This window comes from Kogia breviceps, chromosome X (assembly GCF_026419965.1).
Source record: "Kogia breviceps isolate mKogBre1 chromosome X, mKogBre1 haplotype 1, whole genome shotgun sequence".
Classification (NCBI taxonomy): domain Eukaryota; kingdom Metazoa; phylum Chordata; class Mammalia; order Artiodactyla; family Physeteridae; genus Kogia; species Kogia breviceps.
This window is the reverse complement of record NC_081330.1, coordinates 61,062,053-61,080,154: the sequence shown is the minus strand read 5'-3', so window position 1 is coordinate 61,080,154 and position 18,102 is coordinate 61,062,053. Positions and strand designations below refer to the sequence as shown.

At 34.7% G+C, this 18,102-nt stretch overlaps 1 protein-coding gene across 3 annotated transcripts in view; it reads right to left on the bottom strand.

The window, feature by feature from the left end:
* The window catches only part of HDX (highly divergent homeobox), a 161,604-nt gene that overhangs the window by 49,936 nt on the left and 93,566 nt on the right, over nucleotides 1-18,102 (bottom strand). For all 3 annotated transcript variants that reach the window (XM_059051263.2, XM_067022828.1, XM_067022829.1), the window contains one exon: nucleotides 11,440-11,586. In XM_059051263.2, the coding sequence (XP_058907246.1) occupies nucleotides 11,440-11,586 (147 nt within the window). The remainder of the gene's footprint in view (nucleotides 1-11,439; nucleotides 11,587-18,102) is intronic.

The following is an 18,102-nucleotide window of genomic DNA, read 5'->3' as shown; positions in this document are numbered from 1 at the left end:
TAGATGTATTTTTGATGTATTTGTGGGAAGGAAGGTGATCTCCACGTCTTATTCCTCCACTATCTTGAAGGTCCCCCCACCTTCCTTTTTGAGTCTTGTTAATCAGTATATTTTTCCTTTTTACACTCTGACATATGCCCCATCAAGCATGTATAACTGTTGCCCTCAGAGAAGCTCATGTAGAAAAATATGTACAGGGTGATACATTAAGTAAGAGAGAAACATGCTGCACCTTAGGAAATGATCAATTCCAATTTCAGTACTTGCCAGAGGCTTTAGCTTTAACAAGATTCTGTATTTTTAAGAAATATGCAAAGTAATTCTTATGGCAAGGCATAGACTGGTGAAATGGAAATGAAAATAATGGTAGACTGGTAATAAAGAGATCTGGCCTCTAATCACTGACCAGCTGTGTGACCTTCAGTGAGCCATACCCCCATCTATTTACACTTTTCTTATATAAAATAAGAGTATGTTATTCAGTCTCAAGATGCCCACCAGCTTTAAGTCAATCTCCGTGTTATATAATAGAGAGTTTACAATTTGTTTTCCATACACATTGGTGGTGGAGGGTTATATTTAATGCAAAAACAAGCTAAAAACAGTATAAGTGCAAAGCATTCTTCTATTTAAACTCATTTCAAATTTAGCCATGATCCTTGGAAAATAAACATAATCTAAAATGTAAAAACATACATCTGTTTTCCATGAAATTTACTTGTCTTTCAAAATGTATTTTAAACATTCAAACATGTACTGTTTATATAAATATTTGACCATACAAGAGTTTGTTTTTACATATGTCCACTACAATGAAAACACAGATGGAAAGGACAGGAATTAAACTGAATTGCAGAGAGATAGGGGAGGGAAAAAACTTTTATGGGTGACTTATGGTGCTTTACACTTATTATCCACATACATTATCTCAAAACAACCCTCTGTTGTATTATGTCCATTTACTGTTAACTGAAGCACAAAGACTTTAAAAAATTTGACCATGCTAAATTGCAAATTCTGAAGGAGAACTGCATTTTTCTCATGGCATCGTGAAGAGTTCTGGCACATAATAGGTGTTTGGTTTACCTTTCATGAATGAATAAGTCACTAAATAATAGGCATGAACCTGGGAAAACATTCCACATTAAAGAAATGTATGTACATAATATTCAATGAAATTAAAGGGAAAATATACCAAATTTGCTTCCTAGAATTTTTTAGAAGTATAATATATAACAAGGAAACATGAATCTAAAATTTCGACATTATTCCACAAGTAATGGCTAACTAGACATCTTGAGACAAAGTTCATTTTGGTGATCAATAACTAGAAGGTCTATTAAACTTTAAAACATCTACATAGTTTTTACCACAATCTCAGGAATATATTTATGTGGCAAACATATTATCATTTGCAGTTTATCTAATATTACAAAAGAGGTCCTATTACAACACATAACCTTTTCAAAGTTTTTTTCTGCTGTGGGCATGCTGCATTTTGGAAAACCACTAAAATTAAAAAGATAGTAAGCAGTTCACTATTCTTTCCTCTAGTAGACATTTTAACAAGCCATAAGCAAGAAGAAAATGGTAATAGTTCTTTCTTTTTCTTTATATTAGTATTTTCTATGGGGATAAAGATTTCTGCACAGTATCCATGGCTTTGACCATTTTTTTCACCTCAGTTATGCCTAAAACTCCTTTATATCAAATAGAATCCTAGTGAGGAACCCTGTGGTTATCTTATCTTTCATTTTGGAAGACTATGTTTTTAGTAATACTCTGTCTCTGTGTCCTCTCTCCTGCAATATGGGGTCTCAAGGAACCCTTACAACAGTCCATGGAGCCTGAAAGCTGCTGTCATGGCAAATGGAGTTTATTAGTATCAGTGGCAGATTGAATAAGAACAAAAATGAAAAATACTCGGTAAAAAAGTTGGAAGATAAATTTGAAGATATCTTACTGAAAGTATAGCAAAAGAACAAACAGATTGAATATGGAACTCTCAGGGTAACAGTTGTGCTCCAAGTGCAGAGTAACCAATTCAGGTTGGAGCAGATCAGAAGTTCCAGGAAAATTTCTTTAAGATGATAAAATCGATGCACTACCAAATGTGTATGAATGTATTGAAAGGAGGTATGTACAACTGGGGAAGGTTTTGAGGATAAATTAGTAGAAGTACCTAGAAAATTAAGCAAGCAAACATACAAAAACCAAAACCTATGTAAATAAAGAACTCCAAGGAAATAATATAATAGTATGCAGAAAAGGACTAAAAATAATATTATACTATACAAGTCAAATGTGTAAAGCATTTACATAGTCATAATAATGTTAACACCGAATATCAAACTAACCAAAATTATGGAATAATTATATTGTGAGGATAAGAAGAGAAGTATGCATGCAGGTAAAAGGATCAATAAAGAGATTTTTGTTGTTGTTGTTGTTGTTGTTGTACGCAGGCCTCTCACTGCTGTGGCCTCTCCCACCCACTGCGGAGCACAGGCTCCAGACCCGCAGGCTCAGCGGCCATGGCTCACGGGCCCAACCGCTCCGCGGCATGTGAGATTTTCCTGGACCGGGGCACGAATCCATATTCCCTGCATCGGCAGGCGGACTCTCAACCACTGTGCCACCAGGTAAGCCCAAGAGATCTTGAAAGTGTTAGAAAAAATGCCTTGCATTTCATAGTCAAAAATCAATCAACAATACCTAACACTGAAAAATCAAGAAGTAGTTATATAAACAGATAGATGAGATAGCTAGGTGTTCCCCAATATCTTTCTCCCTCTTCCAATAATAACTGAAAGTTTAGCTGGGCACATGACTCCCTACAATATAAATACATTTGCATCTTCCCTTGTAGTTAGGTATGACCATGTGACTAATCTTTAGCCAATGGGATTTAAATGAATGTGTCTTGTGGCAGTTTCTGGGAATCTCTTTTAAAAGATAGCTAGTACACACTTTTTGTCCCTTCTTTCTCCCCATCTCTGTCATGCTTCCTGGACTGTAAATGCCATAATTTTGGACCTTGAGGACCAGGGCTACATCATAGGGATGGCAGAATGGAAGATGGAAGGCATTAGAGTCTCTTGAGGACTTCACAAGGCAGAATGGCCATGCCAGCACTGGAATTGAAATATCTTGTTTAAGCCACTGCTATTTTGTGTCTTTTTGTTATTCACAGCAAAATCTAATTCTAATTAATATACCACATTATTTGGATGGTGGTAAATACCAAAGGAATCATCTAAAAGAGTAGAAAGTAGTTGACTCTGGCTATCGGGAAATGGTAGGAGGAGAGGAGTAAAGAATGCTGGTTTTGTAGCAAGTTCTAAAGAACTTAACTCCTTAAGCTATGTGCATATATAACTGATTTAAAGAAACATTAAAAACAACAATGACAACAAAAACACATGCTCTGTATTTCCCTAATTGTGGCTTTTGCTTAGGCTCCTCATACTATGATGCCACTCCAATTCCTCTTCAGTCATTTATATTATTTTGTCACCCCTTTTGCTAGACTTTAAGCTCCTTAGAAATAGGACAAGTGTCGAATGCATTTCTAGTTCCCTGTTCGTATATATAACACATAGCATGCTCAGTAAATACAGGATTTTATTTGATTTCTCATCTGAATCCTAAAAAAATAAAAAAGCATGGCTCTGGACAGGGCAGTATTTATTTTGAGAATATTATTTATTTTGAGAAATGTGCTCTATGATTTCTCCCTATATTTCTCCCTCTTTCTTCATGTATATATGAGAAAATACTTTATTTCTTTCTCTGGACGAGTTCTGCATTTTGTCTTTTTTCTTTAATAGTACTTCACTCTTGATTTTCTCTAACAATCCTCCAGTGTGAGCTGAATCCTACTTATACTTGCTCACAAGAGCAAATTGTTAGCATCTCTTTTGAACTCTGCATTGAATGAGCCATGGAATCAGCCATGGCAGGAATCTTTATATCATAGAAATCAACAAATGTTATAAATCAGGGCTTTTTTTTTCTTTAAAAAGCTGATTGTTAAATACCAGCACATTTATGCCACTATCTAAATCTTTTTTTTTTTTTTTTTTTTTTTTTTTGCGGTATGCGGGCCTCTCACTGTTGTGGCCTCTCCCGTTGCGGAGCACAGGCTCCGGACGCGCAGGCTCAGCGGCCATGGCTCACGGGCTTAGTTGCTGCGCGGCATGTGGGATCTTCCCGGACCAGGGCACGAACCCGTGTCTCCTGCATCGGCAGGCGGATTCTCAACCACTGCGCCACCAGGGAAGCCCTAAATCTTATACAAGTATCTTTTAAATGGAATGTAAACTACAGTTCCCACGACTGATCAATATAATTTTTCAATCTATCATTCATTATATAATATGTGAGATGTACAGTACTCCTCCATTATCTGAGTGAATGTCTGAAACCAGGGATAGTATCAAACGCTATATATACTATTTTTTTTCTATACACACACTTACAATAAAGTTTAATTTATAAACTAGGCACAGTAAGAGAATATCCGAGTTGCCAGCATCACTACTCTTGAGATTTGGGGCAATTATTAAGTAAAATAAGGGTTACTTGAACACAAGCACTGAGATACCATGACAGTCAATCTGATAACTTAGATGGTTACTAAGTGACTAATGGGTGGGTAGTATATACAGCATGAATACGCTGGAGAAAGGGATGATTCACATCCTAGGATGGAGCAGGAGGATACAAGATCTATCATGCTACTCCAAACAGAGCACAAATGAAAACTTATGAGTTGTTTATTTCTGGAATTTTCCATTTAGTATTTTCAGACTGCAATTGAGCACAGGTAACTGAAATTGCAGAAAACAAAACCACAGATAAGGGGGAAGTACTGTATTTCAGATCACCTCATGCAATTTTATGAGACTGATGTGCTGCCAGCTGCTCTAAGAGGGCAGATATATCATGCAATTTTAAAAACAGTGTTACCGAGATATATTTAACATGCCATACAACTCACTCATTTAATGTGTACAGTGAAAAGATTTTTAACATATTCACAGAGTTGTGCAACAATTACCACTAGCTAATTCCAGAACATTTTCATCATGCCAAAAACAAACCCTATACCCATTAGCAGTCACTCCCCATTCCTCCTTCCCCCCAGCCCCTGGCAACCACTAATCTACCCTCTGTCTCTATAGATGTGCCTATTCTGGACATTTCATATAAATGGAATTACAAAATATGCATTATTTTGTGACTGGCTTCTTTCACTTGGCATAATGTTTTCAAGATTCATCTATTTTGTAGCATGTTTCAGTATTGCATTCCTTTATATGGCTCTATAATATTCCACTATATGCATATATCACATTTTGTCTATTCATTCACTTGATGAACATTTTTCCCACTTTTTGCTATTATGAATAATGCTGTTATGAAAATCCATGTATAAGTTTTCTTTAAACAACAAATATTTGTCTAGATCAAGGCACCAGTAAACCTGGTGTCTGGCTAGAGTCTACTTCCTGGCTTGTAGACAGCCAACTTCTCCGTGTGTCCTCACAGGGCCAAGAGAGAGAAAGAGAGATGTGGCTCTTTTCATTATGGCATTAATCCCATCTTGAGGTCCTCAGTCTCAGGAACTAATTTAACCTAATTAACTTACAAAGGCCCCACCTCCAAATATCAACATATTGTGGATTAGGGTTTCAACATCTGAATTTGGAAGTGACACAAACAATAAGTCCACAGTAGTAATATTTACCGAATATTCACTAATAAAAGACAAAACTGGCAATGTGATTTCTACTTTTTTCACTGAGATCACACTGCATAAGATAAAGTTAAATTTGAAGATTCAATGAAAGGAACAGCTTATTTGTGAACTACCCAGACAAGTGTGATAATTTCTGCTAAGATTAAAAATTTTCATATCAATAAAAATGATTATTTTATACACTTTTCTAACATGAATCAATGTGCAGATTGTAGCAGTAATCACCAGTTCTATATACAAGGATTTCAAATATTACAAGAAAAATTTGAAGGATACTTTGTTGATATTCATAAGCTTAGAGTTTCTTTTCAATTTATAGTATTCCTTTTTGATTTTCATGTTAATAATGGTAAGCTGACACAAGAATTGGCAGTTTTATCTAATTTGAATAGATACAATTTTGAAATTGATAAACTTTTGCTTCAAAGTCAAATCAAATTTTCTTTAAAAAGATGAATCGATATTCACACTCAAGAGAGCTTTACCTCATTCTGTATAAGGTAGCCTCATGAGATGCATCCAATTTTCTCTCCATAAAAACTCATCACTGTTACATTATCGGTACTTGAACTCTGCAGCTACCTCCAGCAAGGGTGGCAAGGGTGTCTTATTGTGTGTGTTTCTTATAATCAGAAAGAATAACATCATCAAGTTCAAAACTTTTATTCCTGGAGGCCATTAAAGTTCATCTTTTTGTTTTCATGAGGCATCACCCTCAAGTGTGTTCTGGGGAGCACTGATTCCTGGGGGTACAAATAGGTGTTAAGAGGAAAAAGAAGAATTGTTTTGGGAACAAATAGACTGGAGAAACACTTGGTTGTGGAAAGTTAATAAATTTCATTACAGCAGAACTTCACAGAGCCTTGGAGTATGTTGATACTTATACTAATCTCCTGGGGGCATGGGGAAGGTATAGTATTAAGTGTAGTATTAAGTGTTTTCCTAAGTAATTTGGAACTGGCTCCCTGAAGGGACCAGTGATCCTTAGAACATATTCACTTCTCATTTCTTTCACCCCAGTGAAGCAGGTAATTTGTTCTCTCTCTCTCTCTTTAAAAGCTGTGAACACTGAATTTTAGAGAGTGACACCGAAAGTTACCCCATTAGTTACTGGTTGAACTGTGAATGCTGTCACCTTAATATTAAAGTGTTAATTGAAATTCCACCTTGTATTATATATAGAATTAAGAATTTCTGACCATTATGAATAATGTCTCTTAACATAGATGAATATTTTTATTGTTTCTTTGGTCCCTAGTTTATGTTTGTAGTACCATAGAACCACTTGAAGTAATAGGATATAGCAACTTTCTGCCAATTCTCAAAACAAGTTAATGTTAATAATGTAACATGTAGTAGAGAGGCCATTAGTGGAGAATGCCAAAGCCTCCAAATAAAGCAAATATACTGTCTTTTAAAAATTATATGACAGAAGAATATCTCTCATTATTACATGATGGCCAAGTTTTGTAGTGGAAGTTCCCCATTGTTAGAAGCCCTTGTAATAATCTTTCATTAAGACTAAAGATAATGTTAATTTTACAGGACACACTTCTTTTATTTAAAAATTGAAGTATAGTTGATTTACAATGTTGTGTTAATTTCTGCTGTATATCAAAGTGATTCAGTTATATATATATATATATATATATATATATATATATATATGTATATATGCACATTCTTTTTTATATTCTTTTCCACTATGGTTTATCACAGGATATTGAATACAGCTCCCTGTGCAATACAATAAGACCTTGTTGTTTATCTTTCTGTATATAATAGTTTGCATCCACTAACACCAAACTCCCACTCCATCCCTCCCCCATCCCCCACCATTGACAACTACAGGTCTGTTCTGTATGTCTGTGAGTCTGTTTCTGTTTTGTAGGTAGGTTCACTTGGTGAGGACACACTTCTTAAATAACAAAACCAAGGACCTTGTGTCTCTCTTTGGAAACGAAGGGTAATGTTCTATTTTGTCAATATTGATCAATAAAATATTATTATAGAAACACAGAGAGTTCTAGCTAGATCCTTCTAAAGGAGTCTGGTGATTTCCCAGGGACTTTTGAATAGTCATTTTTAGAAGATCACGAAGTTTGATTCAACAATACCCCAGTGCTGGTGCATTGATATTGCTGACTAATTATTGGCGGATCTAGTTATCCTTTCTTTTCTTTATATGATAGACATTATACCAGTTAGTGATTTTCTTTTGGAATTCACAAAGCTCAAGTGGTAATGTAAGGTCCAGAACTGACCTGCTTATAACTTCAGTGAATGATTTACTGTCCATGTGTCTTATTTTCAGTAATCAGGCAACATCAGATACCATTATGTACTAAAACTTGTATAAAAATATTGTTGGATAAAAAGAAAGTACCATTTCATGGTTGCTTTCCTCTTGTATGATGTATCTCTTCAAATAGAGCAAGAACTAAGATTTACATTTTCATTCTAGCCCTATGGTGACTAGAATAGTAAATGATATCCTATATATTTGATTAATGCTTGATATATCAGTTAGTTTTAATTATTTATTAGCAAAATTTGTATCTGAAAGGTGTGACCTTGTTCTTCTATACCTCATAGGACTATTTCATCGCAAATATGAAGTCACTTAAAGCAATGACCCCTTAACTGATGTCCCTGTGTAATGTCAGTCTTTTGAAAAAAGTGTTCTGTAGTCATATATGTTGAAATGATGTTTCATAATTCTACACCTCTCTCTTCAAGCACATTTTGAAAGCTCTGAATGAACTGTATTATCTGCAATAAAGAAACAAGCTACTCTGTCTGAATAACAAAAAAAAATTATGAATTGATGTTATCAATGTAGATGTAAACACTAAAGGAAATACCTTTTTTTTTTTCACTTGATGCAAATATTAGAAACATCTTAAGTATGTTTGCAACAACTTAGTCATGTGACTCTACAGTCAGGAAGTATCCTTGGGGGGATTGGTTCCAAGACCCATCGGGGATACCAAAATCCACAGATACTCAAGTCCCATAGTTGGCCCTCCATACGAGAGATTAGAGTATAAGTTTTTTTTTCACTGTTGTGGCCTCTCCCATTGCGGAGCACAGGCTGCGGACGCGCAGGCTCAGCAGCCATGGCTCACGGGTCCAGCCGCTCCGCGGCATGTGGGATCTTCCCGGACCAGGGCACGAACCCGTGTCTCCTGCATCGGCAGGCGGATTCTCAACCACTGCGCCACCAGGGAAGCCCCGAGTATAAGTTTTTGAGTGGCCATACTTTTCATTTCTTTTGAGTGTATACCTAAGAATGGAATAGCTGTCATATGATAACTCTATGTTAAACATTTTGAGGACTGTTTTCCAAAGTGGTTAAAACATTTTATATTTTCACCAGAAGTGTATAATGGTTCCAAATGCTCCACATCCTGGCCAACACTTATTACCTGTCTTTCTTATTATAGCCATCATAGTGGGTGTTAAGAGGTATCTCATTTGGGTTTTGATTTCCATAATGACAAATGATGTTGAACATATTTTAGTGTATTTATTGGCCAATTGTACATCTTCTTTGGAAAAATGACTATTCTAATCTATTACCCATTTTTAAGTTGCATTATTATTGCCCATTTTTAAATTGCATTATTATTGATATGTAAGAGTTATTTACAGATTCTGGGTAAGATCATTATCAGATATATGATTTGAACATATTTCCTCCCATTCTGTGGGTTATCTTTTTCACTTTATTGATGGCATTGTTTAAAGCATCTCAAACAATTTTTTAACTTAATTTTTATTGGAGTATAGTTGATTTATAATGTTGTGTTAGTTTCAGGTATACAACAAAGTCAATCAGTTATACATATATCCATTCTTTTTCAGATTCTTTTCCCAGAGAGGTTATTACAGAATATTGAGTAAAGTTCCCTGTGTTACAGAGTAAGTCCTTTTTAGTTATCAATTTTATATATAGTAGTGTGTATATGTTAATCACAATCTCCTAATTTATCACTTCCTGCCACATTTTCCCTTTGGTAACCATAAGTTTGATTTCAAGATCTGTGAGTCTGTTTCTCTTTTGTATATAAGTCCATTTGTATCATTTTAAAAATTAGATTCCACATATAAGTAATATCATATGCTATTTGTCTTTCTCTGTCTGACTTACTTCACTTAGTATGATAATCTCTAGGTCCATTCATGTTGCTGCAAATGGCATTATTTCATTCTCTTTTTATGGCTGAGTAATATTCCATTGTATATATGTACCACATCTTCTTTATCCATTCCTCTGTTGATGGACATTTAGGTTGCTTCCATGTCTTGGCTACTGTAAATAGTGCTGCAGTGAACATTGGAGTGTATGTATCTTGAATTTTGGTTTTCTCTGGATATATGCCCAGGAGTGCTGGATCATATGGTAGCTCTATAGTTTTATTTTATTTTTTTTGTGGTACGCAGACCTCTCACTGTTGTGGCCTCTCCCGTTGCAGAGCACAGGCTCCGGACATGCAGGTTCAGTGGCCATGACTCATGGGTCTAGCTGCTCCACGTCATGTGAGATCTTTCCAGACTGGGGCATGAACCCATATCCCCTGCATTGGCAGGCGGACTCTCAACCACTGTGCCACCAAGGAAGCCCTATATTTAGTTTTTAAAAAACTTCCATACTGTTCTCCATAATGGTTGTACCAATTTACATTCCCACTAACAGTGTAGGAGGGTCCCCTTTTCTCTACACTCTCTCCAGTATTTACTGTTTGTAGATTTTTTGATGATGGCCATTCTGACCAGTGTGAGGTATTTTTCAGAGAACTAGAGCAAAAATATTTAGAATTTGAATAGAAACACAGAAGACCCCAAATAGCCAAAATGATCTTGAGAAAGAAAAATGGAGCTGAAGGAATCAGGCTGACTTCAGACTCTACTACGAAGCTACAGTAACCAAAACAGTAATCAAAGCAGCACGGTACTGACACAAAAACAGATACATAAATCAATGGAACAGGACAGAAAGTCCAGAGATAAATCCATTCACCTATGGTTAACTAAGCTATGACTAAGGAGGCAAGAATATACAATGGAGAAAAGATAATCTCTTCAATAAGTAGTGCTGGAAAACTGGACAGCTACATGTAAAACAATGAAAATAGAACAACACTCCCTAACACCATACACAAAAATAAACCCTAAATGGATTAAAGACCTAAATGTAAGGGCAGGCACTATAAAACTCTTAGAGGAAAACATAGGCAGAACACTCTTTGACATAAATCACAGCAAAATCTCTTTTGACCTACCTCCTAGAGAAATGGAAATAAAAACAAAAATAAACAAATGGGACCTAATGAAACTTAAAAGGTTTTTCACAGCAAAGGAAACCATAAACAAAATGAAAACACAACTCTCAGAATGGGAGAAAATATTTGCAAATGAAGTGACTGACAAGGGATTAATCTCCAAAATATATGAACAGCTCATGCAGCTCAATATGAAAAAAAAAAAACAACTAAAAAATGGGCAGAATCTCTAAATATACGTTTCTCCAAAGAAGACATACAGATGGCCAAAAAGCACATTAAAAGATGCTCAACATCACTAATTAGAGAAACTCAAACCATAAAACTTTTTAAGACTTTCATTTATGACACTCATCAACCACAACATGAAAATTATTGAAAATGCCTTACCCGAACTATTTCACAGTCAACATTCAATTCAGTTGCAACTGCTTCAATTTTCTCTCTACAAACAGAGCCAAGGCTGGTCATGCCATTGTCCCAGTACTTTTTAAGGGTGGCTAAGTCTTGGTCACTGAACTGAGTGCGGTCTTGTAGCTGTAAAAAACATTTTTAAAAATTAGAATACTCAAAGGAAGAATATTAAATCATCAGAGTGATATGTGTTAGGTTACTTTCAACACATAAATTAATTTCACAATTCTTACTGTGTGTTCCCCCTTCCTGAAATGGGCATTATCGTGGTATTTATTACTATGACATGAAAGTGTGCTAGAATAAAATGAGTAAAAAAATTTACCTGATAACAATTAAGCAATGTTGACTTAAAATGGTTGTAGTCACACAAATAATACATACTAATTGTAGAAAATACAGATATATTTAAAAAGAAGAGAATTTAAATCACTAACAATCCTGGAAATTACACTTGTTAATTCTAATATATGTTCTTTCAAACTTTTTTCTATATTACATATATTCACATTCACGCTACATATATTTTAAAAATACCAGAGTCAGGATCATGTCACAGTGTTGTCTTTTGATAAATTAATCTAGATTTACCATAGATAGGCTCCTACTAATGTTATAATTAATTAAAAGACTAAATAAGAGAAATGTAATAAGATATGTAATAAGATAATGTTGTTTTAAAAGAACAATCATATTTATGGCTTCAGAAAGTTTCAGAATAAACCCATCCTTTTTATTCTTAGGGTTTTTTTTAAACCAATGAACTATGGACTTTATATATTGTTTGAATTCAATGAATCCTGGAGGCATCCCTAGGAAATAAATTAGAAGCATTATAGAATAATGACCTCTATTTGTGAATAAGGAGGCATGAAAAGAAAGGTCAAAGGACTTATTCAACAGGGCACAGAGAGACCATAGCAGAGCTAGAAGTAGAAATATATCTGATTATTTTCTAGTAGCTTTATCCCTATGGTGTCTCCAATTATCTCAAGCGGTGGTAAAAAATATGAAAATTAACTTTAATTAAAAATATAGGGACTTCCCTGCTGGTGCAGTGGTTAACAATCTGCCTGCCAATTCAGGGGACAAGGGTTCGAGCCCTGGTCTGGGAGGATCTCACATGCCGTGGAGCAACTAAGTCTGTGAGCCACAACTACTGAGCCCGTGTGCCACTCTACTGCAGCCTCTGTGCCTAGAGTCTGTGCTCCGCAACAAAGAGAAGCCACTGTAATAATAAGCCCGCACACCTCAACCACAACAAAGAGTAGCTCCCACTTGCCACAACTAGAGAAAGCCCGTGCACAACAACGGAGACCCAATGCAGTCAAAAAATAAATAAATTTATTAAAAAATATATATATATATATATACGCTGTTGAGGGGATATATGTATACATATAGCTGATTCACTGTTATACAGCAAAAACTAACACACCATTGTAAAGCAATTATACTGCAGTAAAGATGTTTAAAAATAAAAAGGAAAACAAAAGAAAAATGCTGACATGTGGAAGAAGTTCTGCAAGAATATATAATAACCAAGTATATATAGGGAAAACAGAAGATTTTCACTTTCTAAGTTCAATATTGTTTTAAAAATTTAATAGGAAACTTTATGACCAAAATTTTAAATAAAAATAAATATTGAAAACAAAATATGTATATCTATATCTATCTATCTATCTACTGCAAAAACCTGTATGTGTGTTTATAATGAAACAATGTGGTGAGAGCGAGAATGAGAGAGAGAGAAAGCCTGTGAGACTGAATGAATTGAGGACAAAAGTAGCAAATCATGATGGCATGAGATGTGAGGTTCTGTTGCTGCCTTCTACCTAAGAATAAATTATCTGGTCCCACAGAGATGTTAGACTTCAAAGCCTTCCTAGACATAAACTGCTTTCAATGTTTCCTTCCTACTGAAATTTAAAATGGAACCCTCTCCTAAATTAGATACAGGTAACAACAGAAAATAATGTACACAATATATAAACCATGACTTAAATAAAAGTTATCATAACTAAAATTGATACAATACTAAACAAGAGGTGCAAATTTGTTTTAAAGCTACAATCTTTGAAAAGAAATTTTAGCTATCAGGAGGAAAAACAATATATGAATTCTCAGTTTACCACCAAGAAAGTGAAGTTAGATTATACAATTAGCATGTGTCTTTTCATAAGACATAGAGTACAGTTTTTCTTTGAGTGTGTGTCAATCAATTTCCTTACCACCTAGATCTGTTCTCCCCCCAGTTAAAAAAAAAAAAAACCTGATAAGTAACATTTATTACAAGTACTGGTACTAAATTACATGTTTCCAATAAAAGATCAAAACATGCCATCCAAGTTTTTTTTAATCAGGTGAAATAACCCTCAAGTTATAATATTTATAACATAAAAATCTCATTAGATGTCCCTCCTATATTGATTGTACAATAGTTGTAGAGCTAAAATTCTCAAAGCAAAACTAAGAGCAAAATAAATGGTAGTAAGTTTCTAGGTAGATTCAAATAATTCTTCACAGGCAGCATAAATATTCCCATATTTTTCCATTGAACCAAATTCTCCACTATAAGCTAGCCTACATTATTGTCAAACTGGAAGGAATAATGAACAGAATACTGAACACACTGAGCCAATTAATTTGTAATTCATTTAGAGAACATCCAAATCTGATTCATCCCTTAAATTGAACTAAATAAAAGCTGGTTTGATTTGTTAGAAATGTCCTGCATTAGCAATGTTGAAGGCAACTTATTATGACAACGCCTGATAAGTAGAAGCTTATGGGGGAAAGGGCAATTATTTTTAAAGCTCCTAAGAGCATATTTTAACTAAGAAAATAAATAAGGTAATAAAAATCAATTAACATTAATACTGAATACTCATTTACTGAAGAAAAAAATGTGGACACTTAAAGGAGAAGGTGAATTCTTCCCTGAGGAGCCTGAAGTTGAAATCAGTTTTGTCTCTCTATTGAAATCTAAAGCCACTTTCACTTTACAAGACATCCCTCAGCCTTAACTGCTGACTTAAGTGAGGGAGACATATTAGTCAATTATCTTGCTGATTTTGTGAAGAGTAACATTCCAGTAACCCTGGAAATCTAGGTGAAAGCTGAGGTTTGGCCCATGTGAGAAGACAATTGCTTTGATTTCACCTGGATTATATTGTAACACAATAGAAAAAAAACCTTCTGGCCTCTTCACCAGCCTCAAGGACACTTCTAGGAATTTAGTTCTTTTATTTTTCTCTTAAAAATAAGACTAAGTGACAAAACTCTGATATTGGGGAGCAGAGTTTCTTGTTTTAAGTATGTATCTTAGTTAAATGTGGAACTGAATTATATATTTGTACTTAGAAGTAACCGTTTTGAAGTGACAACTATTAAAAAATTTCTAGCTCAATTAGCACTTCCTTCACCTTACTCCCTCAGTTTTCCATATGCTGTGCACTATTCTGCCTTATCCCAATCATCAGTCCAGATATTAACCCATGCTGTTGAAATTTCAAACTTGTTTTGTGAAAGCTTGTTCATTTTTCCACTAGACAATGGGCTGCTTAATAGCAGGTATCATGCCTTTTTACTTTTATTTTCATTGTAAAAATAAAAGTAATTATGCACTTGATTTTTAAAAAGTCAAACAATTAGAAAGGTATAAAATGAGCTACAGTCTCTCTCCTTCCTTAGTTACAAACTCCCAATCCTGACACCAAAGGCAACCACTGTCAGTAGTTTCCTGGGTAACTCTCCAGGGTAAAAATGCATATACACTCAGAAAAAATTTGATGACACAATAACTTAATTTTTTTCACTTCGTATATCTTGAAGACCTTTCTATATCATCACATACAGATATACTTCAGTCTTTTTAACTGCTACATTGTGCTCCATCATATGGACACTATACGATTTACTTATGTACTTGTTATCTAATATTTTCTAATTATATTATCTAATTTAGTTATCTAATGGTGAACATTTAGGTGGTTTTCAGGTTATTGTTATTAAAATAAATGCTGAAATGGACATTCTGGTACCTATATCCTGCTTTATATTTACAATTATGTATGATGGGAAATTCCAAGCCATATGTTTGTATCACTTCCACTTCTTCCAGTTGACAAGGAAGGGATTCCTGCTTAGAGTTATGGGGATTGATAAACAACTCATTCCCATCACTAGACAGATGAAATCAACAGTAGTGCATTAGTCACATATACTCACAGCCTATAAGAGGAGAATACTGTATGCCATGCAGGGCCATAGGGTAATTCTACTTGGAAACAGAATGAACAAGCAGAGACTGTGATGTAACCCCTAGGCATGGTGAAATCTCTGTTTCCCACTGGAGAATGTGATTGACTTGTTTGAATCATTATGTGGGCTAGCAGGGAACTGAAGCTTGCTATTCAGGGATAAGCAGCCACTGTGCCTGGTCCCTATGCTAAGGAGAGTTGTTTGAATATGGTACTTTATCTTCAGGAACACGATGGTAAGGGGAACTTGTGATTGGGCCATCATTCAAGACCCTCTCAGCTTTCCCCAGATGTCAAGACACATATAATATGGGGACGTAATTTTAGGTCTTATACCACAAAATGGAATTGGTTGGCCAAAGAGTATGTGCATTTAATTTTCTTTTTTTTAAATATAGACAAATTGCCTGGACAAAGGCTGAAATGTATGATAGTCCTTATTTTCCTATATCTTTATCAATGCTAGGTATTATCCAACTTTATAATTTTTGCTAGTTTAGTGAAAAATGGTATCGTGCTGTTTTGATTTATATTTCTTTAAGAAAGACCAAGTGTTTTTATATGCTTATTGGCCTTATTTTTCTGAGAAATGCTTTTCTTTCTTATTATTTTTAAAAAATTTGTATACCCTTAGTGACCAGAACTGTGCTAAACATATGTTAGATATCTGTTTTGTAAACAATGATATTTTTAATCATATAAATACATTTTCTATGATTAGCAATGCATTACCCTTTTAAACTGTATGATTTTTAAAAATGTATGCTTTAGAGATATATTATTCCATTCAATTTACTTATTGATATAGTACCTACCCCCAGTGAAAATGTCTTCTTACCTATAAGAGATTGAATATGGGGTCCTCATAAAGAATACTCTTTCGTGACTTCTGGGTGAAAATTTAATTTAACTAATTTTTTTCCAAATTGTGATAAAACACACTAATATAAGATGTACCATTTTAACTATTTTTAAGTGTACAATTCAGTAGTGTTAAATACATTCACATTGTTGTGCAACCAATCTCCAAAATTTTTCATAGCCATTAAACAACAACTCCCATTTCCTCATCTCTCCAGCCACTGGCAACCAGCATTCTACTTTCTGTTTCTATGAGTTTGAATACTACAGATAGCATATCAAAGTGGAACAATACAGTACTGGTCTTTTTGTAGCTGATTTATTTCACTTAGCATAATTTTCTCAAGGTTCACCCATGTTGTAGCATGTGTCAGAATTTCCTCTCTTTTTAAGAATGAATAATATTCCCTTTCATGTGTATATCACATTTGTTTATCAATATATCTGCTGATGGACATTTGGGTTGCTTCCACATTTTAGCTATTGTGAAAAAAGCTACTACAAATGTTGGTGTTCAGATATCTGTCTGAGTCCCTCCTTTTAACTCTTTGGGGTATACACCCAGAAATTGAATGTCGGGATCATATGGTAATCGTATTTTTAATTTTGGAGGAACCATCATAGCACTTTCCATAGTGACTGTACCATTTTACATTCCCATCAACAGTGGACAAGTGTTCTACTTTCTCCATATGTTCATGAACACTTGTTAGCTTAATTTTTTAATAGTTACCAAGCTAATGGGTATGAGGTGATATTTCATTGTGGTTTTTATTTACATTTTCCTGTGATGTTGGGCATTTTTTATATACTTGTTACCCATTTTTAAATTTTATTTGGCAAAGGTCTACAGAAGTCTTTTGCCCATTTTTAAAAAATATTTATTGGAGTATAATTGCTTTACAATGGTGTGTTAGTTTCTGTTTTATAACAAAGTGAATCAGTTATATGTATACATATATTCATATATCTCTTCCCTCTTGCATCGCCCTACCCCACACCCACCCTATCCCACCCCAGGTAGGTCAAAAAGCACATAGCTGATCTCCCTGTGCTATGCAGCTGCTTCCCACTAGCTATCTCTTTTACATTTGGTAGTCTATATATGTCCATGACACTCTCTCACTTGTCCCAGCTTACCCTTCCTCATCATATCCTCAAGTCCATTCTGTAGTAGGTCTGAGTCTTTTTTCCCATCTTGCCTGTAGGTTCTTCATGACCATTCTTTTTTTTGTTCTTTTTAGATTCCATATATATGTGTTAGCATACGGTATTTGTTTTTCTCTTTCTGACTTAATTCACTCTGTATAACAGATTCTAGGTCCATCCACCTCACTAAAAATAACTATTTCAGTTATTTTTCTGGCTGAGTAATATTCCATTGTATATATGTGCCACATCCTCTTTATCCATTCATGTATCAGTGGATACTTAGGTTGCTTTCATGTCCTGGCTATTGTAAATAGAGCTGCAATGAACATTGTGGTACATGTCTCCTTTTGAATTGTGGTTT